Source organism: Stegodyphus dumicola, chromosome 2 (assembly GCF_044657685.1).
Source record: "Stegodyphus dumicola isolate Sdum_Otavi_A_Nest chromosome 2, ASM4465768v1".
In the NCBI taxonomy this organism is placed as follows: Eukaryota; Metazoa; Arthropoda; class Arachnida; order Araneae; family Eresidae; genus Stegodyphus; species Stegodyphus dumicola.
The window spans coordinates 47,415,289-47,436,774 of record NC_140769.1 but is presented as its reverse complement, the minus strand read 5'-3'; the positions used below and the strand labels follow the sequence as shown (position 1 = coordinate 47,436,774).

At 31.9% G+C, this 21,486-nt stretch overlaps 1 protein-coding gene across 1 annotated transcript in view; it reads left to right on the top strand.

The window, feature by feature from the left end:
• Nucleotides 1-21,486, top strand: part of LOC118193620 (agrin-like) — a 777,240-nt gene that overhangs the window by 535,737 nt on the left and 220,017 nt on the right. The window contains exon 3 of the mRNA XM_085810647.1: nucleotides 6,447-6,659. Within this exon, the coding sequence (XP_085666773.1) occupies nucleotides 6,447-6,659 (213 nt within the window). The remainder of the gene's footprint in view (nucleotides 1-6,446; nucleotides 6,660-21,486) is intronic.

Sequence of the window (21,486 nt, the reverse complement as noted above, 5' to 3'; positions counted from 1 at the left end):
AACCCAAGTTTTCTAGCTTCCAAAACTGTTGTAACTGATCTGATATCAAGTCTTCATTTACAATTACTTTCATAGTTAATAATTCACTATGATCATTGTTTACTTTACCCTGCAAACACCACCCAAATAAAGATTCTGTGGCTACTACATTTCTTGAAATTCTTTTAATTTTACCAGTAATTATAGAATAGTAGAAATCTACCCCTATGAGAATATCAATTTTGTCACTTTTTCTACAACAATCTGCTAATTGTAGATTTTGTAAAATTTTATTTTTCTTAGCAAAGTTAAAATCTGGAGGAGAGATAACAGTATTGGATATATTTTCGGTTTCAAGAAGCTCAATATATATATTAAGATTAGGATCGTTTACATTTTCTAGTTTTGCTCTAACAACATTAAAGGTTTTTTCTAACGCACTTTTATCACCAAAGGAATAAACAGAAAGTGATTCTTTTCTAACAATCGGAAGTTCCATTTTAGTAGATACATCTTTGGTTATGAAAGATCTCATTGAGCCATTATCAAAAAGAATTCTGACATTTTCAGATTTATCATTATTTCGAATCAATGCAGAAGCCGTTTGTAATAATATTTTATTAGATCTATTTTCATCGGAATTATATGACGAAACAGCGGAAATAACGCTCGAATCCGACGTTTTCTTTTTAGGTTTTTCATTATCTTTTTTCTGATGGAATGAATAACAAATGGCTTTCGAGTGTTTATTAAAGCAGAAGGCACAGTTTATTTTTTGTTTACAATTTTGGATCCGGTGATACCGACCTAAACATAAAAAACACCGCGATTCACTTTTTAAGATCTCCTTTTTCTTTTCTACACTTAAAACTTCGCAATCCGCAGATTTATGATTTGTGTTCCCGCAGAACAGACACTGCGATTCGGATGACGCCGCTAATAACTCAACTGTAGACGGCTTGCTCGTTATGGCTGGAGAATGTTTATGTTTGAAGGGCAAATGCTTTTCCAATCGCGAATATTTTTCTCTACAATTATAATTAACAGAAGCCGCGCGTTCTCTACTGAATACTTCGTTCCTCAAAAAGGCTAACAAACCTTTTAAATCCCAATTTTCGTCTTTAATTTTTCGGCTATAATCAAGAACGAATTCATCAGGAAGTAATTTCAAAATTAAAGGCGTTAAGAGATTTCCGTAGGTATCAGAGTCTATTTTTAATGCTTCAAGATTTCTTATCTGTACTTCGGCGTGATCTAAAAGTTTTCTTAATCCGTTTATATCATTAGGATTTCTAACAGGTGAAGTACTTAAGAGTTGTCCTAAATGCGAATTAATTAAGATGTTCTTTTGACTAAATCTGGAACGTAACAGTTCAAGAGCAGCTTCGTAATTATTTTCGATGAGAGCGAAACCAGAAATAGCTTTAGCGGCTGAGCCACCAAGAAAGCTTTTTAAGTAAATTAATTTTTCTATTTTTGATAAATTCGGATTTTTATCAATCGCATTTTCGAACTGACCTATGAATTCTAACCAATCCGAAGAATCACCATAAAATTTAGAGATCGTTAATTTTGGAAGACGAGTGAATTTGATACTTTCGTTTTGGGATTCTGTAACGGTTTCATTAGAAATGTCTCTATTTGCATTGTCCGAATTTTCCAACTTATTCAACTCTTTCAACTTTTTCTTTCCTCTAAACTGCCACACTTGAATTTTCTCTTCATATTCTAAAGCGGATGAGATTTCAAGTTCAAATTCCTCTTCTTCGACTTTTAATTCTCGTTCTATTTCAGCGTCTAAATTGCTCAAGGATTTTGATTTTTCGTTTAACTGGTCTAAAATTTCTTCCAATACATTTACATTTATACTACTATCATCTTTATTCAGTTCGGTTTCAATTTTCTTTAATATCTTGGACATTCCGGTCCTCAATACCTTTCGTTTCGATTTCAGTTTAGCAATAAGATCTTCCATATTATATAAAAATAGAAAATACAGGCTTACCTTGGCTGTCTTCGCATAAAATGATATCCAAAATTAAAAAACACAAACTTCTAAATTGGCCAAAGGTTCTCGGCACCGATGCGCCATATTGCGAAAGGTGGTTCTAATTCTAAATAAAGTGAAATATTTCAACAATCTACAAAAACAATCATTTTATTTACAAAGCAACTTTCGTTGCATCGAAGGTTCACTGCTAACTAACTACGTCGCAAACTAAAAACTAACATTCCTTTTCAGAAGCGAAGCGCCCTCTAACGGCGATACATAAATCATTTGGGGGATTTTTCCACACTAATTTATCCTGACTGGGGGGGGCAATTTTCGATGTCTCTGAGATTTAAGAGAAATAAATGTGATAATGTTGTTATAATCAGAAACTCTTTTTTTTTTTTTTTACCTACATATATATCTTTACTTTTATTTATGTGTGATTGAGTTTTATTTACTTACTATTCATGTTATATATTCATAATAACCACTTACATACTAAAGGATTATGGAAACGAAAAATGATGAAATCTTAAGTAATCGTGTCTTGGAATTTAAGTTAATTAAAATATGTAGTTTAAAATACTGAAAATAATTAAGGCTATTATTAATTATGCATATTTAGTCTAAAGGGAAAGTTAAAAACTGTAGTTTAAAGTATTGAAAATAATTAAGGCTATTATTAATTATGCATATTTAGTCTAAATAGAAAAAATTGTATTATCTTCTGGTTTTCAGGAAATGATAAAATATTTAAACTAAAAAAAAAATACAAGGAATACAAAATTTTAAAAAAGAAGAAAAATATATTAATTATTAAGCTTATTTTTCTGCATAAATCAATATGTAACACAAAGACATAATAACGACGTTTTCACAACTGTTGCAAAAAGGTAGAATTCTGCGAACATTTAGTCGTCGTTAAGACGTCGTGATACGATGCTTTCACAACCGAAATGTGACCTACTAAAGACTCAATAATAATGCTTATAACGTTCCCTCACTTTGCGCTGCTTTACTTTTCTAATATATAATGTCTAAAACGAATCTCACCTTTGCTGTATATAACTTCATTTTATAGCGCGTAGATGCTTACGACGCTAAAAATTAATATGTTGTCCTGCCCTGCATAACTTTTCATAACGCTTATGTAGCTTGAAAATATATTGTCGAATGTTTCATTTTCAGACTATATCGCTTATAACATTCATAACGCCTACCTTAAATGATGGACTTTAACATCACTGGGATTGATGGATTTGATAATTTAGCACTGCTCTGATAACCATCAATATCTTTTCACCTTACGTCAGGGGCTTTTTTGCCTTTGAGAAAATATATATGTGTCACTATTTTGAACAACATAAGAGAAGCTCCAAAATATGAGAAAGCGTGTTGCATTTGCTTTGATGACCTATAAAGAACTCTGGATGGCAATGACGTTACAGAGTAATGCGCGTGCGCAAGTATAACAAATGTGGTTTCGACGCCTGTCGGAGAAAGAGTTAGAAAGCTCTACCAGCGAGCGGAGGTGTGGATATTTTTTATTCGTCTAGTGAAATGACGAGTGCCATCTTGTTTAACGTCTCTGATCGAGTCACCAGCTCGGATATCTATTAACATTTTCTAAATGTATTAATTGAATGTTGTATCTGTGGCTTGTTTTGTAAATAAAGAAATTGATGCATCAGCAGTGCTTCCTTACTACTGGCACATTTACGACGTCACAGACCGTAAGTGGTAAAATAAATCATTACAACGTGCGTAGGCAAACTAGGAGTACAATTTAAACACGTGTTCTTTAACAAGGAAAGCATGTGTAATATTTATCTAATAAATGTGATAATGCTGTTACAATCAGAAACGCTTTTTTTTACCTACATATATATAAGTGTTCTGACTATGCACATATAGTGCTATGACTATTTAAAAGCGAAATATTTTTTTTTTCATGTGTAGTACTCATTTTTCAATTTAAAATATGAACTACAGTGTGTTGAAACCCAGCCAATCACTCCTAAAACCCTCATAGATTTAAACAATCAGTAGTGTTAATTGCAAAGTGAGAAATTTTGCAAAGTCTAACTTTTATAAAAGTAGCGGATCTGTTTAGAAATATATATATCTGGAAATAATTCATGTCTGTAAATGAAACATTATTTGAATATTAAAAATATTCATAGTCAAAGACTTAAAATAAACATATCAACTCTTAAATTGCAAGTAACTGTTCATAAGCATTAAATAATTATACTAAATGTATGAATAAGCAAATAAATTTCTCTAAATAAGATATTTGCCCTGTTTCTGTTATTTATGGCGCACCTTTTGAAGAAAACATTTCCTGTTCGGGTACGTATAAAAGTGTATATGTTTTGAGCATCTCTTAATCAAAAACGGTATAAAAACATTCTAAGAATAAATTTAATCCTGTGAGTCACTGAGTATTTTACCTTATGCTATTTATTTAAATAGAGTAAATATGATGAGCATTATATAAGAATTATTTTTTTCTTTTAAGCCAAAGATCTTTCCTTCGTTTGTGAAGTAATCTGCATTTCTTTCCATGGTTTAAGCGTTTCGCTAAAATGAGTTGGTAGATTCGAGTATGAGCAGAGATATACCCTATTTTTCTTCATATTTAAAAGTTTAAAAAACTTGAAAGATTTCAGATTTTAAATTACATCCAAAGGGGCGTTTTTTTAACGTTTTGTATGTTGTATGTTACCTTTATTTATTGAATATCATGTTCTACGTACTCAAACTATAAAATTCAGTTCAACAGCAATATCTCAAATTTATTTTTAAATGAGCATATCTTTAAGATTTCCGATATAGAGTCTCGCGCGCTAGAGATATTTTTTTTCGTACTGTGTTGCCATTGCTCGCTTTGAATCGTTTAGTTTTTTTAATCAAAAATTCGTTGAAGTGTTACAGAATTTGAAATCGATAATAAAACAAATTTCAAATTCAAATTAGGGCTTCCACATGACCATATTCTATGGAAAATTACGTTATTCAAATTTTGATGACTGTAGGTACCGTTGTTTTATCACAATACGAGAAACAAACATATATTTATGCAGATTCTTCATTATTTAATTTCTTTAAATATAAGACAAGGCGATAATATATGGTAGAAACGATTTGAAAAGTGATACAGCCTTTTAAGTTTTCGATACAAAATGCCAAAATGAAATTAATTGTCCGTCAGGGCAAATTGCCCATTATTACTAAAAATCTATTTCCATGAAATCAATGCAATCTTTGCTTTAATTTTTAAAAGTAATAGTCCAAGGTAAGGGCGCGTGCTATGAATTCATTATTATTTTTATTATAGTAAAACCACTAGTTGCAAGAGATGTTTCATTTATTTCATGCTATTTTCTATAAATATTTTCTTCCATGCTCTCAAACTGCAGATGATTAAAACTACTAACAGCTTATAAAATAATTTTAGTGTAAAATGTTTCATAAATAAATGATAAATAATTCATTTTAAAATATATTTTGCTGCTTATGGAGCAGACAAAATCAATATTATTTGCTATATTTACCTATAGATCCATCAATTTGAAATTCGACATTATATTAAATTATCATGCCAAATGCGATTGAAGGAAAACTACAATTTTTATCCTTATCTGAAGCACAGTAGTAGTATAATGGAGAAAACGAGGATTTACACACTAATATTTTCACTGTAAGATTGATTTTCGGCTTGAATTTTTATCAAAATTATAATGCAAGTGCTCACAAGACGTCTATTAAGGTTTCTGCGAGAAGCATGCACTGATAAATTTACTTACATCTTTATTTGATTACTCGAGGGCTTGAATGCCAAGAAAAACATCCACCTTTTTTTAATTTTATGTTTTTAATTTAATATTTATTATTTAATTAACTACTTTTTTGCGTACGTGTAACTCAAATTGTTAGTGATTCAAAGACATGTTAAGGTATTGCTTTCCTTTGTATTGTGTTGATAATAATAGCATCACTTACTTAACGAGAAAATTAACTCAGGTATATTGAACTGTTGAAGTAATTGCTAATAATTAATAATATGCTTATTGCTAATTATTATATGAAGTAATACTTGCTTAATCATTCATTAATTAATAATCTTATTGCTATTAATTAATAATATTAGCTTATTACTGTCCCTACATTATTGCTCTGCGAAACTCACTAGTGAGTTTAAGCTGTAGAAATGAAATTTATAAAGAGAAATAAAATTATGTAAGTATGGTTCATTACTTACATATGATAATGATAGGGGGAAATTCCTATTCTAATCTGAAAGTTAATATTGTTAATTTTGTTCTTCTTTCCTTTTAAAGAAAACAACTTTGAAAAACTAAATTATGTATTCATTGGCCTACTAACTAATAATCTTGACAGATTCCTGAATGTCTTTTTTTTTTTAATTTCGTGTACCTAAAATAATTTTATCTTTCATTCTTTCCTTTAGAGCCATGCGAGAAAATGTACTGCGCCTATGGAGCTGAATGTCTGGTGGATGAAAAAACGCAACAAGGTTATTGTCGATGTCAAGATTCCTGCTCAGATATTTTCGCTCCTGTTTGTGGAAGTGATGGCGTCACCTACTCAAATGACTGCCAACTGAAAATGGCATCTTGTTCGCAACAAGTCAGGATTTATGTTACCCACCATGGACCCTGTGGTAAGTTCATTTAGTTTCTACGAGCTTCTCTCTACCCCTTGATGCACTAAATTCATCACAAATTGTCAAAAGCTTCTGAAAAGAAATTTAAATTCCGAAATGCTTTCATCCGTGCAAGCAGTGGATCACATAGTTGCACGATTCACACAACTTGACAAACGTACAAGTCTTTAACCTCTGGCATGCCTTAGAACATACGTGTTATATAAAATATGAAAATTTTAACTTCTCACATTGTTTACTGTTGTGTACCTTGTATTACACTTATGTTAAATATTATAGGTTACTAATTCTCAAAGTGTTGCCCACAACACTGGATACAAATGAGGACGTGGCGAAACATCTTGGAGGTCCCCTTCCGCATTATTACATACAGAAATATTTTTATTATCCGTGTTTTGCTCGTATCAAAAGCTTCCACAATTTTTGGATAGCCTACATGTTTTTCAAGTGCCTTTATACAAACTGTGTACTCTTCCTACACAATGTGTCTTTCAAGTACCTTCATGCATATTTATTGTTAATTTTAGTTTGCTTAGTTTTTATTGCTAATTATAAGTTGCAATTTATTTATTAAGCATGCTTGCCGTTATTCACTGGTTAGATATTATACAAATGATTAAATTTTGAAATTCTAATTTCTTGATTTTATGATTAAATTATATATATCATTCATGCAAAAGTGTATAAGAAATTACAAAGCATTCTTTTGCGCTACTTCTGATTTTAAAACTGGGACATGTGTCCCACACATTCACCACATTAAAATAAGCACATTAATTAAGTTCACTGGACATGTGTGTCCCACCAATTCACCACGTTAACTAAGACTCAAAGAAATTAAGTTCACTATGGAAATTTAAAATTTCCTGCTTAGTGCAGAGCAGAAATGGCACAGCTTGTTGATTCGTTTTTCTGTTCCTTGCTGTTGAATAGTTGATTAAATAACTTCAATATATTAAAAATTAGTCTCTATAGCCCTCGTGGAATGTTAATTGCATCTCATACTGACATTTTTAGTCTACTAACCAACTGCTTACTGTAAAACAATAACGCTAATGATTTTATTTGCCTACCTGTCTTTCTTTAATCGGAAGCTCAATAATGCTTGTTCCTCATCAAGTTGTAGCGAAAGGATATTGGCTGTCTCCTCTCCATCCTCAGACAGGATCTTACTGTTCGTGTTCTATGACATTTTCCCCTGGCCCAACGTCTGATCACACATTTCCAGCTTATTGTCCTAGTAGAATACAACTTTAGACTTCTGTACTTCGCTTTTGCATGCCATTTCGAGTGAGAAGGTGTGAAATTGCCCAGTATGGAGGGACTTACCGGCCTAAATGTTTACAAATAGAATTCGAAGCGATGTGATTTTAAGTGCACGCCGCTATACGCAGCGAAGATAACTTATATGCATTTACTGTGTCGAATCCTTTTAACCATGTATACGTTTCGAATTTGAAATTCAGATGTTAAAGATATTAAAATTAAAATTCCGTGTTTCTAAGTATTCTGTATGTTTGTTCTATTATTGTCAAAATGCACTTGGCTATAGTTTCTATTGAAAAGGCCAAAGTTATCAGTTTGAATCTTGATGAAATGGTAAAATAAATAAGTACGTAAAATAAAAAAAATAAGAATTCGGAAAGCTTTTAAAAATAATCTTAATGGACCTGAAATTAATGTTAGTTATTTCACTATTGATGTTTAGTTCTTCCATGGGCAGGATGAAGGATTTTAAAAATGTTCCTCTAAAAATTTTTATTCTGTATAAAGGAAATTTTCCCGTAATAAGGTCCTGCCGCAGTTCGATATATTAACAAAAAGTGACGCATTTTGTAAATATAGAGTTTATTTTTTCTTTTTTTTTTTCAAATCCATGTTTGCTAAGTATATTTTGAAATTAATTTAAAGACTAAATTTTACATTTGATCTAATACAGGCCCCGCAGTTGTACCTTAAAAAGAAACTCGTACTTGGTTACGATCTTGCCTTTGCGTTAAGGTCAGTGAAGTAAAACATGTTTGCTGTGCAAATATTGATATAAATTTAAACATTAATATGAAATATTTTTGCTATTTTTCGAAGTACAGGAGATGTAATCTCCTCTTCTATGACATTTGACTTTTCACGGTGCTAAATGTTATCATGCTGATAAATTAGAACACCTTTTTGAATATTTTTAGTGCAGGGAATATTCGAGAGTTTTTAAAATATGTATTTATATATTTTATTCTCTTCTAAAGATGAAGTGGTTCTTCTGAAAATTAATTAAACGTGTTTTAATGCAAAGGTGTAGTTATATTTGCTAGAATAAACAGTTAAAAGGAGATTATTTTTTTAATTGTGAATTTTTATTTGAAAGGAGTTATTAAATAGGCATACTCAGCTTGCTGAGGATGAAAAGATTCGGTATTAAAGAAAGCCGTTTCTTTAGCTCAAGTGGTTGTGAATATGTTATCGATAAAAAGGATTCCTTTTTTTTTCTTAAAAACATGTCAGTATTACGCTGTAGATGTATATCGAATACCGTAATCAAAGTCTTTTCATACATCTTAATTTTTTTGTCCTATTTAAAATTAAGTTTTCCTTAATTTTTATTGTTCATTCAAAATAAAATATGGTTGTCTATTTCATAGTAATTTAAAATTTTCAATAGTATTCACATTGTATAAACTTGTGGAAACTAAATTTATGCAAAAAAACACTAATAAAAATAATTTGCTTTCGAGCTGATAATGTCTGTGCACTCCTTAACTGCGTTAGAATTATTATCACTTGATCCCTTTTAGATTGCTTTCTTAACTGTTCAGATAATTCAAATACTATAAATATCTAAGCATCAATGGGAGATAAGGCATGAAATTAGATGACATTATAATATTAAATGCAAATAAAAGAATTTTATGAGATTTAAACTTCGTTTGCAATTTGAACAGAATTTTTTTTGTTCACATTGTAAACGAAGTTTAAAGTTTAATTCGTAAAATCCTGTACGTCCACCCAAAAATAAACTGCTGTTAAATTTTGTCTTAAGTATCCCTGGTTGATAGTGTTCTGTATAAACTTGTTTTAAACACAAATGTAATATCACAAATGTAACAAGAAAAAGAGCACAACACACTAGCGAATGCAAAGCGCAATATATCTCCAGTTATTATGACTCTTATTATCAGGAACTGCAGTTACGCGGATAGTATGATGCTATTTCGAAACCCTTTTAGTTAAAACTCTAATTAATATAAGTGCTTTTTATATTTTTCAGATTTTACTCGTTTACATAAAGACAAAAGTGTTATGTAGAAGTATTAATTAATTTATCTGAATTGCGTAATATATTTATTAACTTGAAATAAAAATAGATTATTTTACACTAAGAAGTATGTAATACATATCCATTTCCTTTAATTTTGGTGTTGGTGTATTTAATTATGGCAAAGCACACTAGGGCTATCTGCCTAAGGGAAGGAATGCCTTCGTGGAGGACTTTCTAAGGGAAACTGGCTCGTATACACGTTACACATGGGGAAAACCACGAAAACACCCATGCAGCCAGCCCGTTCGCGGGATTCGAACCTCAAACCGAACTACCAGTGTTCAGCGACTTTAATTTTAATTTACCTCATTTAATTTTAATTTACTGGTAAACAAAGTTAAATATCAATACCATATATGTAAATACATTACCAGCTCATAATGTTTGGTAATTATACAAGTTCTTTACAGTATATCATCTTATTCCATTTGACAAAAGTACGGCTTATAAAAATTAGTCGAAAAGCAATTATGGAATGCATATATGTCTTCTGTTCTTTCATTATTCCACGCATTCTCGATTAACTACAGCGTTTTCTTTCCCTAAAAATAGACTAATTAACAAAATTAGCTTTCGTCTCACTTTAATTTCACTTAAATAGTTAAAGATTATGCGTTTTGTTCATTGCAAATGAAAAGCAATTCATTTCGTTTAACTTTAGGTCAGGTAATAAAAGGATTATGCTTTTAGGACATATGTAAATGCATTTAGTTTTATTCTTTTATTTTATTTGGAATAGAAACGGGCTGCATGTTTAGAAAAATAAAATTAATTTATTGTTTAAACATTCCTGAAGGAAGTGTATTTGTATAACTAAAATAAAATGTTGTTTAGTAAGTATATAATCCTAGCTGAAATAAAACGTGATAAGTAAAGAAAAAATATCATTCGTGTACATTATAGTAATTGCATGTTTGTTTTGCAGAAAACATTCCGCAATAGGGCAAATGTCGCAGTAATAACACGTTCAGATTTTTCAAGTAGACTTTGTTTTCCTATTTGAATAATTGTAATTCTATTGTATTTTGAGAAATTTGTATAATGCGAAATAAAGTTTTATAATAAATGTGCTGCTCATTTTAATGCTTCATCAGAAGTAAGCTGATTGGTTTTGGATACTTGTCAATGAAATTAAACTGAATAAGGCAATTATACTCGTATATGTGTGAAATAATGTGAAATATTTAAGACAGATGTTGATGACATAAAGAAGTAATTGCCATCATGGCCGATTTTAATATCACTTTATTCTTGATATATGCAACCATCCGTGAAAGTTAGACACACAGTGCACATAAGTTGGGGCATTAAGCGCGTTTATTCTTGAAGAATATTTTAATTTTTGGAAACGTTGCGGTAAGAAAAGCTGCCAAAAGAGCGAATGTGGTGTAAACAAGACAAAATACCTGTTCAGAATGGTTCAGCTGTATTTTGATTGGCAAATTAATAACTTTCTAAAATTATCATTGGCTGAAGCCTTACGTAATTCTTTATATATTTGCGTCGTAATTCTTTGCATCATTTATGTAAAAATCACATGATGGCGATTAATTTTTAAATTACACAGTTAAAAATTTAAATTACACAGTTAAATTTTTAAATTACTTTAACTATTTAAGTGAAATTAAAGTGAGACGAAAGCTAATTTCGTTATTTAGTCTATTTTAGGGAAAGAAAACGCTGTAGTTAATCGAGAATGCGTGGAATAATGAAAGAACAGAAGACATATATGCATTCCATAAGTTTAATAGAAGCAGAATCTAGTTTTAGGACTGAGTCCAAGGCGCTAGTGTAATTAAAGCTAGAATTATGGTTTGTACTTTTTTAATCTTATACACACACACTTTCTTCAGATGGATAATCTAACTATTTATTGCTTTTGAATTCGGTATTCCTTTTGAATTCAATCTTATTTACAGGGTGAATCTGAACAACTAGGCGAAACTTTAGGGCGTGAAAAAGACAGCTATATGAGCAATATTTGTCATAGAATGTAAGGTCGGAACCCAAACGGCGATTCGCTAGCTGGCATTGTAAATCATGTTATAAAAAGGATCGGTCCTCGTACCCAGCTTCTACCGTGGATTTCCGAGAACATTGCTGGTCATACGAACCACGAAATTTCCAAGAAGATGAATTGATTGAGGTAGTCCCATAACTTGGCCACCAAGATCAGCGGATTTCTCGTGTTTGGACATTTTCCTGTCAGACCATATGAAAAGCTTAATATACGAGTGACCCACTGAAACCAATTATGGATCTAGTTGCTAGGATCGTTGTTGTTTCCGGCGATATTCGGGAAATGCCTGCTGTCTTTGCAAATGTGCGTCAATTCCTTTCCCGCAGGTGTGAAGCCTGCATTACAGCTGGCGGAACGTCTTTTGAGCAATTTCTATTAGCATGTTCTGTTAATAAATGTTTTCTGAAGTATATCATCTCAGCTTGTGTTAATTACAGCTGGCGGAAGGTCTTTTGAGCAATTTCTATTAGCATGTTCTGTTAATAAATGTTTTCTGAAGTATATCCTCTCAGCTTGTGTTATTTCTTTAAATGTGACAGTGGAAGACTACTGCTTCCGTTCTAACTTAACTTTTCACAGCTTGCGTTCCGACCACATATTCTATGATGAATGTTGCTCCTATAGCTACCTTCTATCACCCCCTAACGTTTTGCCGACTTGTTCATATTCGCCATATATAATCGTCTTTTTCAGTATGATTTCAATTAAAAAAATTTTTTAAATTAATCAGCATGCTCTAGAAATCTCAGAAAATATCACAATTAGCAGTACATTGATCGACATATATTATATATGTGGGAAATCATACCGTCCAATGCTGAATGAGAATTGCCCGTTATGACGTCATCAGTATAGCATCACCCAGCGCAGTAAGAATCATCCCAGACAGCGCTGAGACCTGGTCGAGAGTGGAGGGCAGACGTGAGCAGACGGCTCACACGTCTTCAAGAGTTTATAAAAGGACTGTTGGTGCATCATTATGTTAATCCTGCATACCGTTAACTTCATCTTTATATACTTTTCTTAATTACTTTTATTTCTTCCTATTAAATAAACCATTTAAATATTACTTCGTGCTCTCATGCTGTGAATTAAGTCAAATTCTACAAAAAAATATGGCGACCAACCGTGCGGCCTCGAATTCCAAAATGTGCGAGTAGTAGAACTGTCCTTTGAACTACTGAGTGAAAGTTATTCGATTTATTGGATTACTCGTATAAAGTGTGGATTACCCAATTGACGACGATCATCTGTCGGGTGAGTACAAAACTTCCTTTCCAATATGAAGTTAGTAGAAATTCCAGAATTGGAAGCAGCTTTAAAGAACAGTAAAAGTTCTGAAATCAAAAGTTTGCATAAGCTTATTTTTAATACTGATGGAGACCGAAATAACCGGAAACGATTACGTGAATTTTCTGGCTTTATATTTAAACCAGATTCTGAAGAATTTAATAAGAAAATAGATACAGTGCAGAATAGTTTTACTTTGAATGAGTTAATTAAAATTTGCAATGTACTGTGCATAAATTCAGAAGGTTTAAAAACGGAAGTCGTAACCCGAATTGTCTCTTACCTATGTGATTTATCTGTATTATTTGAAAATGTTTTGCATGAAGTAAATAGTGATATTGAAGATGAAACTATTAATAAATTTTCTGAAGTAATGCTTGATGATAATAAAAGAGACAATCCTGGTTTTAATGAGTCTCAAGTAAATAACAGTATGCAGCTTCCAATTCAAGATCATTTTAAACCTCATCTTAGTTTTTCTGATATTGAAAGTATTGTTAATCCTTTTTCTGGTAATTCATATGAAAATGTTGATAAATGGATTGATGAATTTGAAGATGTTATAAACTCTTCGAAATTGAGTGACTTGCATAAATTAGTTTTTGCTAAAAGATCATTAAAAGGTAAAGCGAAACTATTTATTCAGAGTGAACCTAAAGTTAATGATTGGTGTAAGTTAAAAAAGCTTTTGAAATCTGAATATGGTAAAGCTTTTAATTCTGCTGAGTTGCATGAAATGTTATGTAAACGTAAATTAATGCCTAATGAATCTTTAGATGAGTATTTTTTGAAAATGAAAGAAATGTGTTCGCGAGGTAACATTGAAGATGCTTCATTAATTAAATATGTTATTGATGGTATTCCCGATTCTGTAGTGAGGAAAACTATACTATATGGTTGCGAAACAATATCTGAATTTAAACAAAGGCTTAAAATTTATGATAGAATGAGATCGGACAATGATAAGTTTAAAAATCCGAAACCGAAAGTAGAAACTCAAGTTAAATACAGAAGTAAGCTTTCGTCATCAAACCGAAATCAATCTAACGTTAATAAGGTCAAATGTTTTAATTGCCAGGAATTTGGGCATTATTCTAAGCATTGTGTAAACAAATCAAAGGGTGTAAAATGTATAAAATGTAAGAAGTTCGGGCATTATTCAACGAACTGTCCAGAACAGCCCCCCGAGAAACAAGCAGCTTTATTACAACGAATTTGTGACAAGGATAGAATTATGAAGACTGTAGAAATAAATAATCATTTAGTTGATAGTCTAGTTGACACTGGTTCAGATGTAACGATATGCAGCGTAGAGTTATACAAGCAGATTGGTTCTCCTAATTTAAATTGTAGCGATATCACATTAAACGGAATTGAATCAAAGCAAACGTACCCCATCGGCTTTTTTATTTCTGATATTTCAATTGATAGTTTTTCACTTCGTACGAAAATTTATGTTGTTAAGTCATTATGTAATCAAATTGTATTAGGTTTGGATGTATTGAGTCAGTTTAACTTCTCTTTTACCGAGAATGGCCTTCAAATAATTTCTAGGAATAAAAGTAATGTAAACTTGATAAATGCTGAGTCATATCGAAATTCTAACGTTCGTTGCGTTATGGGAAATTTGAATATTGCTGTCTCATTGAAGAATGTTTATGATCCTTCGCAATCGTCTGGCGTCTCTGTTAATGTAAACAAAAGTGCCGAAAGCGGAAGTAGCTCGACGTTTAATTACCTTTCACATCTGGTGAATGTTATTTCTGTCAACGAGATTGATTTATCGCATATTTCGAATGCAGAACATAAAGAAAGACTGTGTAATTTAATTAATTCGTACCAGCCTCGGAAAAATAGACAATCTGACTTCAAGATGCAAATAAATTTATGCGATGATATTCCTGTCTGTCAAAATAGAAGATACATGTCTTTCGTGGAACAAAAAGTTGTTGACGATCAAATTAAGGAATGGTTGAAAGAGGGCATAATAAAGCCTAGCAATTCTAATTATTCGGCGCCTATTGTTTTGTGTAACAAGCGTAATAATTCGAAACGTTTATGTATAGATTATCGGAAATTGAATAAGAAGATTATTAAAGACAAATTTCCACTGCCTTTAATTCCGGAAGTACTTGATCGCTTAGAACAATCAAAAGTCTTCACGACACTAGATTTGAAAAATGGCTTTTTCCATGTAGACATAGATGAAAATTGCACCAAATATACCGCATTTGTAACACATAATGGTATTTACGAATTTCTTAAAGCTCCTTTTGGTTTATGTATTAGTCCAAATGTTTTTCAAAGGTATATTTATTCAGTATTTCGTGACTTGTTAAATGAAGGTGTACTAATTATTTATATGGATGATATAGTTATACCGGCTAATGATGAAGTTGAATGTTTAGACAAATTAGAAAGAGTACTCAAAACTGCTTCGGAGTATGGGTTACAAATAAATTTCAAAAAGTGCCAATTCTTAAAACGTAAAATTGAATTTTTGGGACATGTAATTGAAAACGGAACTATTCGACCATCACCTTCCAAAACTGTTGCTGTTCGAAACTTTCCACAACCGCGTAACTGTAAACAACTACAAAGCTTTTTAGGACTAACGGGATATTTTCGTAAATTCATTCCTCAGTATGCTAAAATAGCTAAACCTCTTAGTGACTTACTTAGAAAAGGTATTGGTTTTAAGTTCGATTCCGAACAACAGGAAGCTTTTTGCAGATTGAAAGAAATTCTCTCTCAGGCACCTGTTCTACGCATATTTAGGCAAGGATATCCATTAGAACTCCATACTGATGCTAGTAATCAAGGCTTTGGTGCGGTATTACTCCAATTGTCTGATGATGGTAATTATCACCCAATCCAGTATATGAGTAAGAAGACTTCACCGCAGCAAGAGAAACTCTGTAGTTACGAATTAGAAGCCCTTGCAGTAATAGAAGCTCTGAAGAAATTTCGAAACTATTTGTTAGGGACTAAATTCAAAATTGTAACTGATTGTAGTGCTTTTCAGAAAACTTTAGATAAGAAAGATTTAACTCCTAAAATTGCAAGATGGGCAATGTTTATTGAAGAATTCGATTATGAAATTGTACATCGTTCAGGAAGCCAAATGAAACATGCTGATGCTTTAAGTAGAAATGCTTTAATTTTAACATCATACACATCCGATGTAACTGAGAAGATTCGGTTAGTACAACAACAGAATGAAGATGAACATGTGAAGTTAATCAAGAATTTAGTTGAGAAGGGAGAAGAAAATGGATTCTTCGTGAGAAATGATATTTTGTACAAATTTGAAAATGGTAAAGATCTTCTAGTAGTGCCAGAATCCCTACAGAATGAAATCATACAGAAGGTACATAAAAAAGGTCACTTTGCTGTAGATAAAACTGTGAATGCCGTAGAGCAAAAATTCTATATTCCCAGACTGAAATGCAAAGTTGAAAAAGTAATTGCTAACTGTATAGAATGTATACTGTACAACAAGAAGCAAGGAAAAGCAGAAGGATTTCTTCATCCTGTACCGAAAGAAAACATTCCCTTGAGTACGTATCATATCGACTTTATTGGACCTCTTCCATCGACGAACAAGAGATACCAACACATTCTAACTGTTGTCGACGCTTTTACGAAATTTACTTGGTTCTATCCAGTGAAATCACCAACTACGCAAGAAGTTATTTCAAAATTGAAGCAACAACAGACTGTATTTGGAAATCCAGCCAGAATAATTTCAGATCGAGGTAGTGCCTTTACATCGAAAGAATTTTTAGCTTATTGTACTGAAGAAGGAATAGAACATGTCAAAATTACTACCGGTATTCCAAGAGGTAACGGACAAATTGAGCGAATTCATAGAATTTTGATTCCTGTTTTGTCAAAATTATCACATGAAGATTCAACGAAATGGTTTAAATATGTTTCAGATGTCCAGAGGATAATCAACAGTACAACTACGAGACGTACAAAATATTCACCGTTTGAGCTTCTCATAGGCACGAAAATGAAGAATAAAGAAGATTTGAGAATTAGTGAGATACTGAATGAAGAGTATCTAAAACAATTGATGCAAGAACGTGATGAAATGAGAGAAGATGCGAAAAACAACATTTTGAAGATACAAGAAGAGAACCGAAAACAATTCAACAAGAAACGTAAGAAACCGAAACTATACAAGATTGGCAACTTTGTAGCCATTCAGAGAACTCAATATGGGACTGGTTTGAAACTACGACCTAAATTTCATGGACCGTATAAAATCATAGCTGTTCGATCAAATGACAGATATGAAGTCGAGAAAGTAGGATGCCATGAAGGACCAAATTTGACATCTACTGCGGTTGACCATATGAAGCCATGATCAAATTGATTTAATGCTTGTATCAGCTCAAAACCTAAGGACCTGATACTCTCTCTCTCTCTTTTTTTTTTTTTTTTTAAATTTTCTTTGCAGGTACATGATGGATTGATGTCCATTCAACAGACATCAAGGACGATGCCTCTTCAGGCTGGCCGAAGCTGTGGGAAATCATACCGTCCAATGCTGAATGAGAATTGCCCGTTATGACGTCATCAGTATAGCATCACCCAGCGCAGTAAGAATCATCCCAGACAGCGCTGAGACCTGGTCGAGAGTGGAGGGCAGACGTGAGCAGACGGCTCACACGTCTTCAAGAGTTTATAAAAGGACTGTTGGTGCATCATTATGTTAATCCTGCATACCGTTAACTTCATCTTTATATACTTTTCTTAATTACTTTTATTTCTTCCTATTAAATAAACCATTTAAATATTACTTCGTGCTCTCATGCTGTGAATTAAGTCAAATTCTACATATATATATAATTTTCAATGAGCAATTAATGTGTTAGGTGCAGTAAGTTTTGTTTTACTTTCGAAGCAAAATTAACTTGTTTTTACATATATAATTTATTATAAAAGGACTTACGAGTTTAAAGTTATGAATCATGAGTTTAAAAGTTATGAGTTTTAAAAGCCGTTTCTGTTTTAAATTTTAAAACTGTCTTAAAATTTTTAAAATTTTTAATGAAATTTTTGAATATTTTAAGAAATTGCTTTTAAAATTATTATTTACAAAATTGCGACGTTTGAATGGAGGCTACATTTTTAAGCGGAATCCGATGCTTGAAAAGCACATTAAAAGTGCAGAACTTTTGGTTGAAGGTTAGAAATATGGCTTAGTAAAAATGTTTTCTAACCTTATGCATAAATATGCATTTCATATATGCTTTTCTCAAGCCATTTCAAAACGACATGCCAGTGCGGTAACAAAAATTTTGCAAGATTTGTATGAGGAATTCAAAGCATTTTACGTATACAGTATATCAGCTATCCGTGAAAATTTGAGGCTAAGAGGAATGAGTCTAGAGAAATGAAAGATGTTGTAATGATACATTGATTTTATATCACCACTGTAAAGTTTTATGTCAGTGGTGTGTGTCATACAAACACGAGATTCATGCATGAGTAAGACTCCTATTTGTTTAATTATTTAATTTAAACTAAAAATCATTAGAATTTTTAATGTTGGAAACTAAAATATTTTTGAAATGTAAGTTTTTGATATAATGCTGGATTTTTCTTTTTTTATGTTAAGTCAGAAAACACATATCCTTTTAAATAGAATAAATTTCAGTTTCTTTTAATATTGATCAATATTATCGTTTTTGGAAATCCCTCCTAGCTAAATTACCTCTCTAAGATCCTTTTAGACGAAGAAACGCAGAACTTTGGCATTGCATATTTTTGAGGTAAATGATCAGTTACCGAAGCTATTGGAATTAAATGGGGGGGAGTTATAAACCTTCCTCAAACATTAAAGGTTAATTATTTTAAACCAGTCACTCATGTGTATGAATACTTTTCTAGTTTTATGTAAAACACATTTTAATCCATTTATTACAAAAATATTATGCAGAAGTCTCAATATTTAAAAAAAAATGTTTCTTCAGTAGTTACATCTCGGATGGACTTCGCAAAGAAATTATTTCTGATATACGTCGCCGGAAACTTTGAAGATTACCCCTTCAACTAATCTCCTACTCCACTATCTTCTTCCCGTCCTTAAATTTCTTTTATTTTGTTCCGTTCTCTTCTTCCTCCTTCAGGCGATGTGAACAAGGCTGGCAAGAAGTGTTAACAAGAGCAATTTTCGCCCTCACGATGTTCTGTGAGAGAAAGCCATCTATCTTCTCTTCCTATTGACGACGAATCCACTCGCTTTAGCAGAGACTCTGATTGTGTCTTTCTGATCAATTGGACCCTTTCTTGCCCACCCTTTTCCTTTTATTATGTCTTGATATATGCTGTTCAGGGTGAATAGCAATTGTGATTATTTCATCGCTCATATGTTAGGGAACTATTGGTGAGAGGCTGATTATCTTCACGGAATTATGTTTGCTAAATTCCTCGATTAATGTTCCCTGTAGCATCCAGTGTGTATTGTATGTTCCGAAATTCAAATGTGGGAAAAAATGAAGCTGTGTCCAAGCGCATTTCACTGTTTCTGAAAACGTTTTCTTAGCTGACTTCCAAAGGAAATTGACTTTTAGCAGAACAGTTCGCTTTTAACTAATGTCTATTAATTTTTAATTTAATTTTCTTAACGTAAGAAATGTGAAATCGAGCATAACTTTTCTTTAATAAACTTTTCCCTTAGAATCAGGGAGAAGTCGTAATGAAAGCTAATGAATTCAATACAATACTTATGCCAAAAATAAACTTATTTAACACATGCGTAGAACCTAGAAATTCAGAAACAGTATTAAAGAATTATGTTGTTTTCCGCGATATGTATAAATGCAAACGTCATTCACAGTATTATTAAATTTTATAATAATACAAAAATAATGAGATTTCAGAGTAAACCCCTAGTTGACTCCGAGAACGAATTGAATAGGTACTGTTATTAATTGAAAATTTACATCAATTGATTATGTGAAGTATATCGTAAGAAAAATATATTTCGTAATGAACGGACTGAAAAGTATAATTGGAAAAATATCATTGCTTTCGCTCAATATCTGGATTAAGAAAAAAGTGTATGTTTTGATTAGCTGATCTATTTGAAGCAAATATTTCCCAATATGAAGTTGTTGTTGTTGTTCCTAATCTCACTTGTCTGATGTAATCAGAACAAACTCACGAATTATTATCGTCACATAGAGTACAAGACTGAATCTATCGTTGAACAGGCCATAAACGGCTACAAACGGCCTGTCATTGGGGAAAAATAAAAGTTTCGAGAAGATAAGTATAAATGAAATACAACAAAAATGTGTTTAATTTAATAGGCCATACAAGGGTAATGATATAGTGCCTACATCAGATTTTTTAATACTATTTCACTCTGTGTGCGCTTTAAGATGTGACCCTTCATCAGCTGAAGAAAAATTCCTAAACAGAAAAATAACTTTTTTAAGCTAGCAAAATAGCGTAAAAAATAATGACATCGAAATTCCTTTGGGATAGGAACTATCAAATACCATAAAAGAAGTATTGTAATCACGAAAATTTTCGGGTATCGCATTTTAACGGAAATATCCATTTCGACTGCTATCGAAAGCAATTTAACGATGTGTTTGAGTGACATCTGTACGTAAGGGCAGAATAAAAAACTTCTACCAAAACAAATTGTAAAATGGCTTCAGAAGAGATGTTTTCGTGACTTTTGTACGTATCTGGTATAACTCAAAACCGAGTAGCCTCAGATCGTTGACATTTTGTACCTAGGACTGCTATAATACGTAGTAGTGCATCTACTTTCGTTTTTGGTTATAGTCGGTGCATAAAAAGCATGCGAATATCTCTATCTATCTATCTATCTCTCTATATATACACTCGCTCTGTTACTCGTTTTGGTAAACTCAGTATTTCTATTCTTATATGTTGGTAAATTGTGCACTTTTCACTTTAAAAATGATTTAATTCTATTGTTCTTATGTTCAGGTTAAGGTTTTTATGCCTTTAGTTAATCTGCATGCAATAGTTGTAGAATTATCAAATATTTACTAGTTTTTTAAGTACGGTTAAGAAAGAGCCATATTTGTTTAATTGAACAGCCACATTTGTTTAATGGAATAGTTATATTTGTTTACATTTGAAACTTAGTAGAATAGTGAATTCAGTCAGTTTCTGAACCTTCAGTGTTTTTTTCCCGAGTGGGA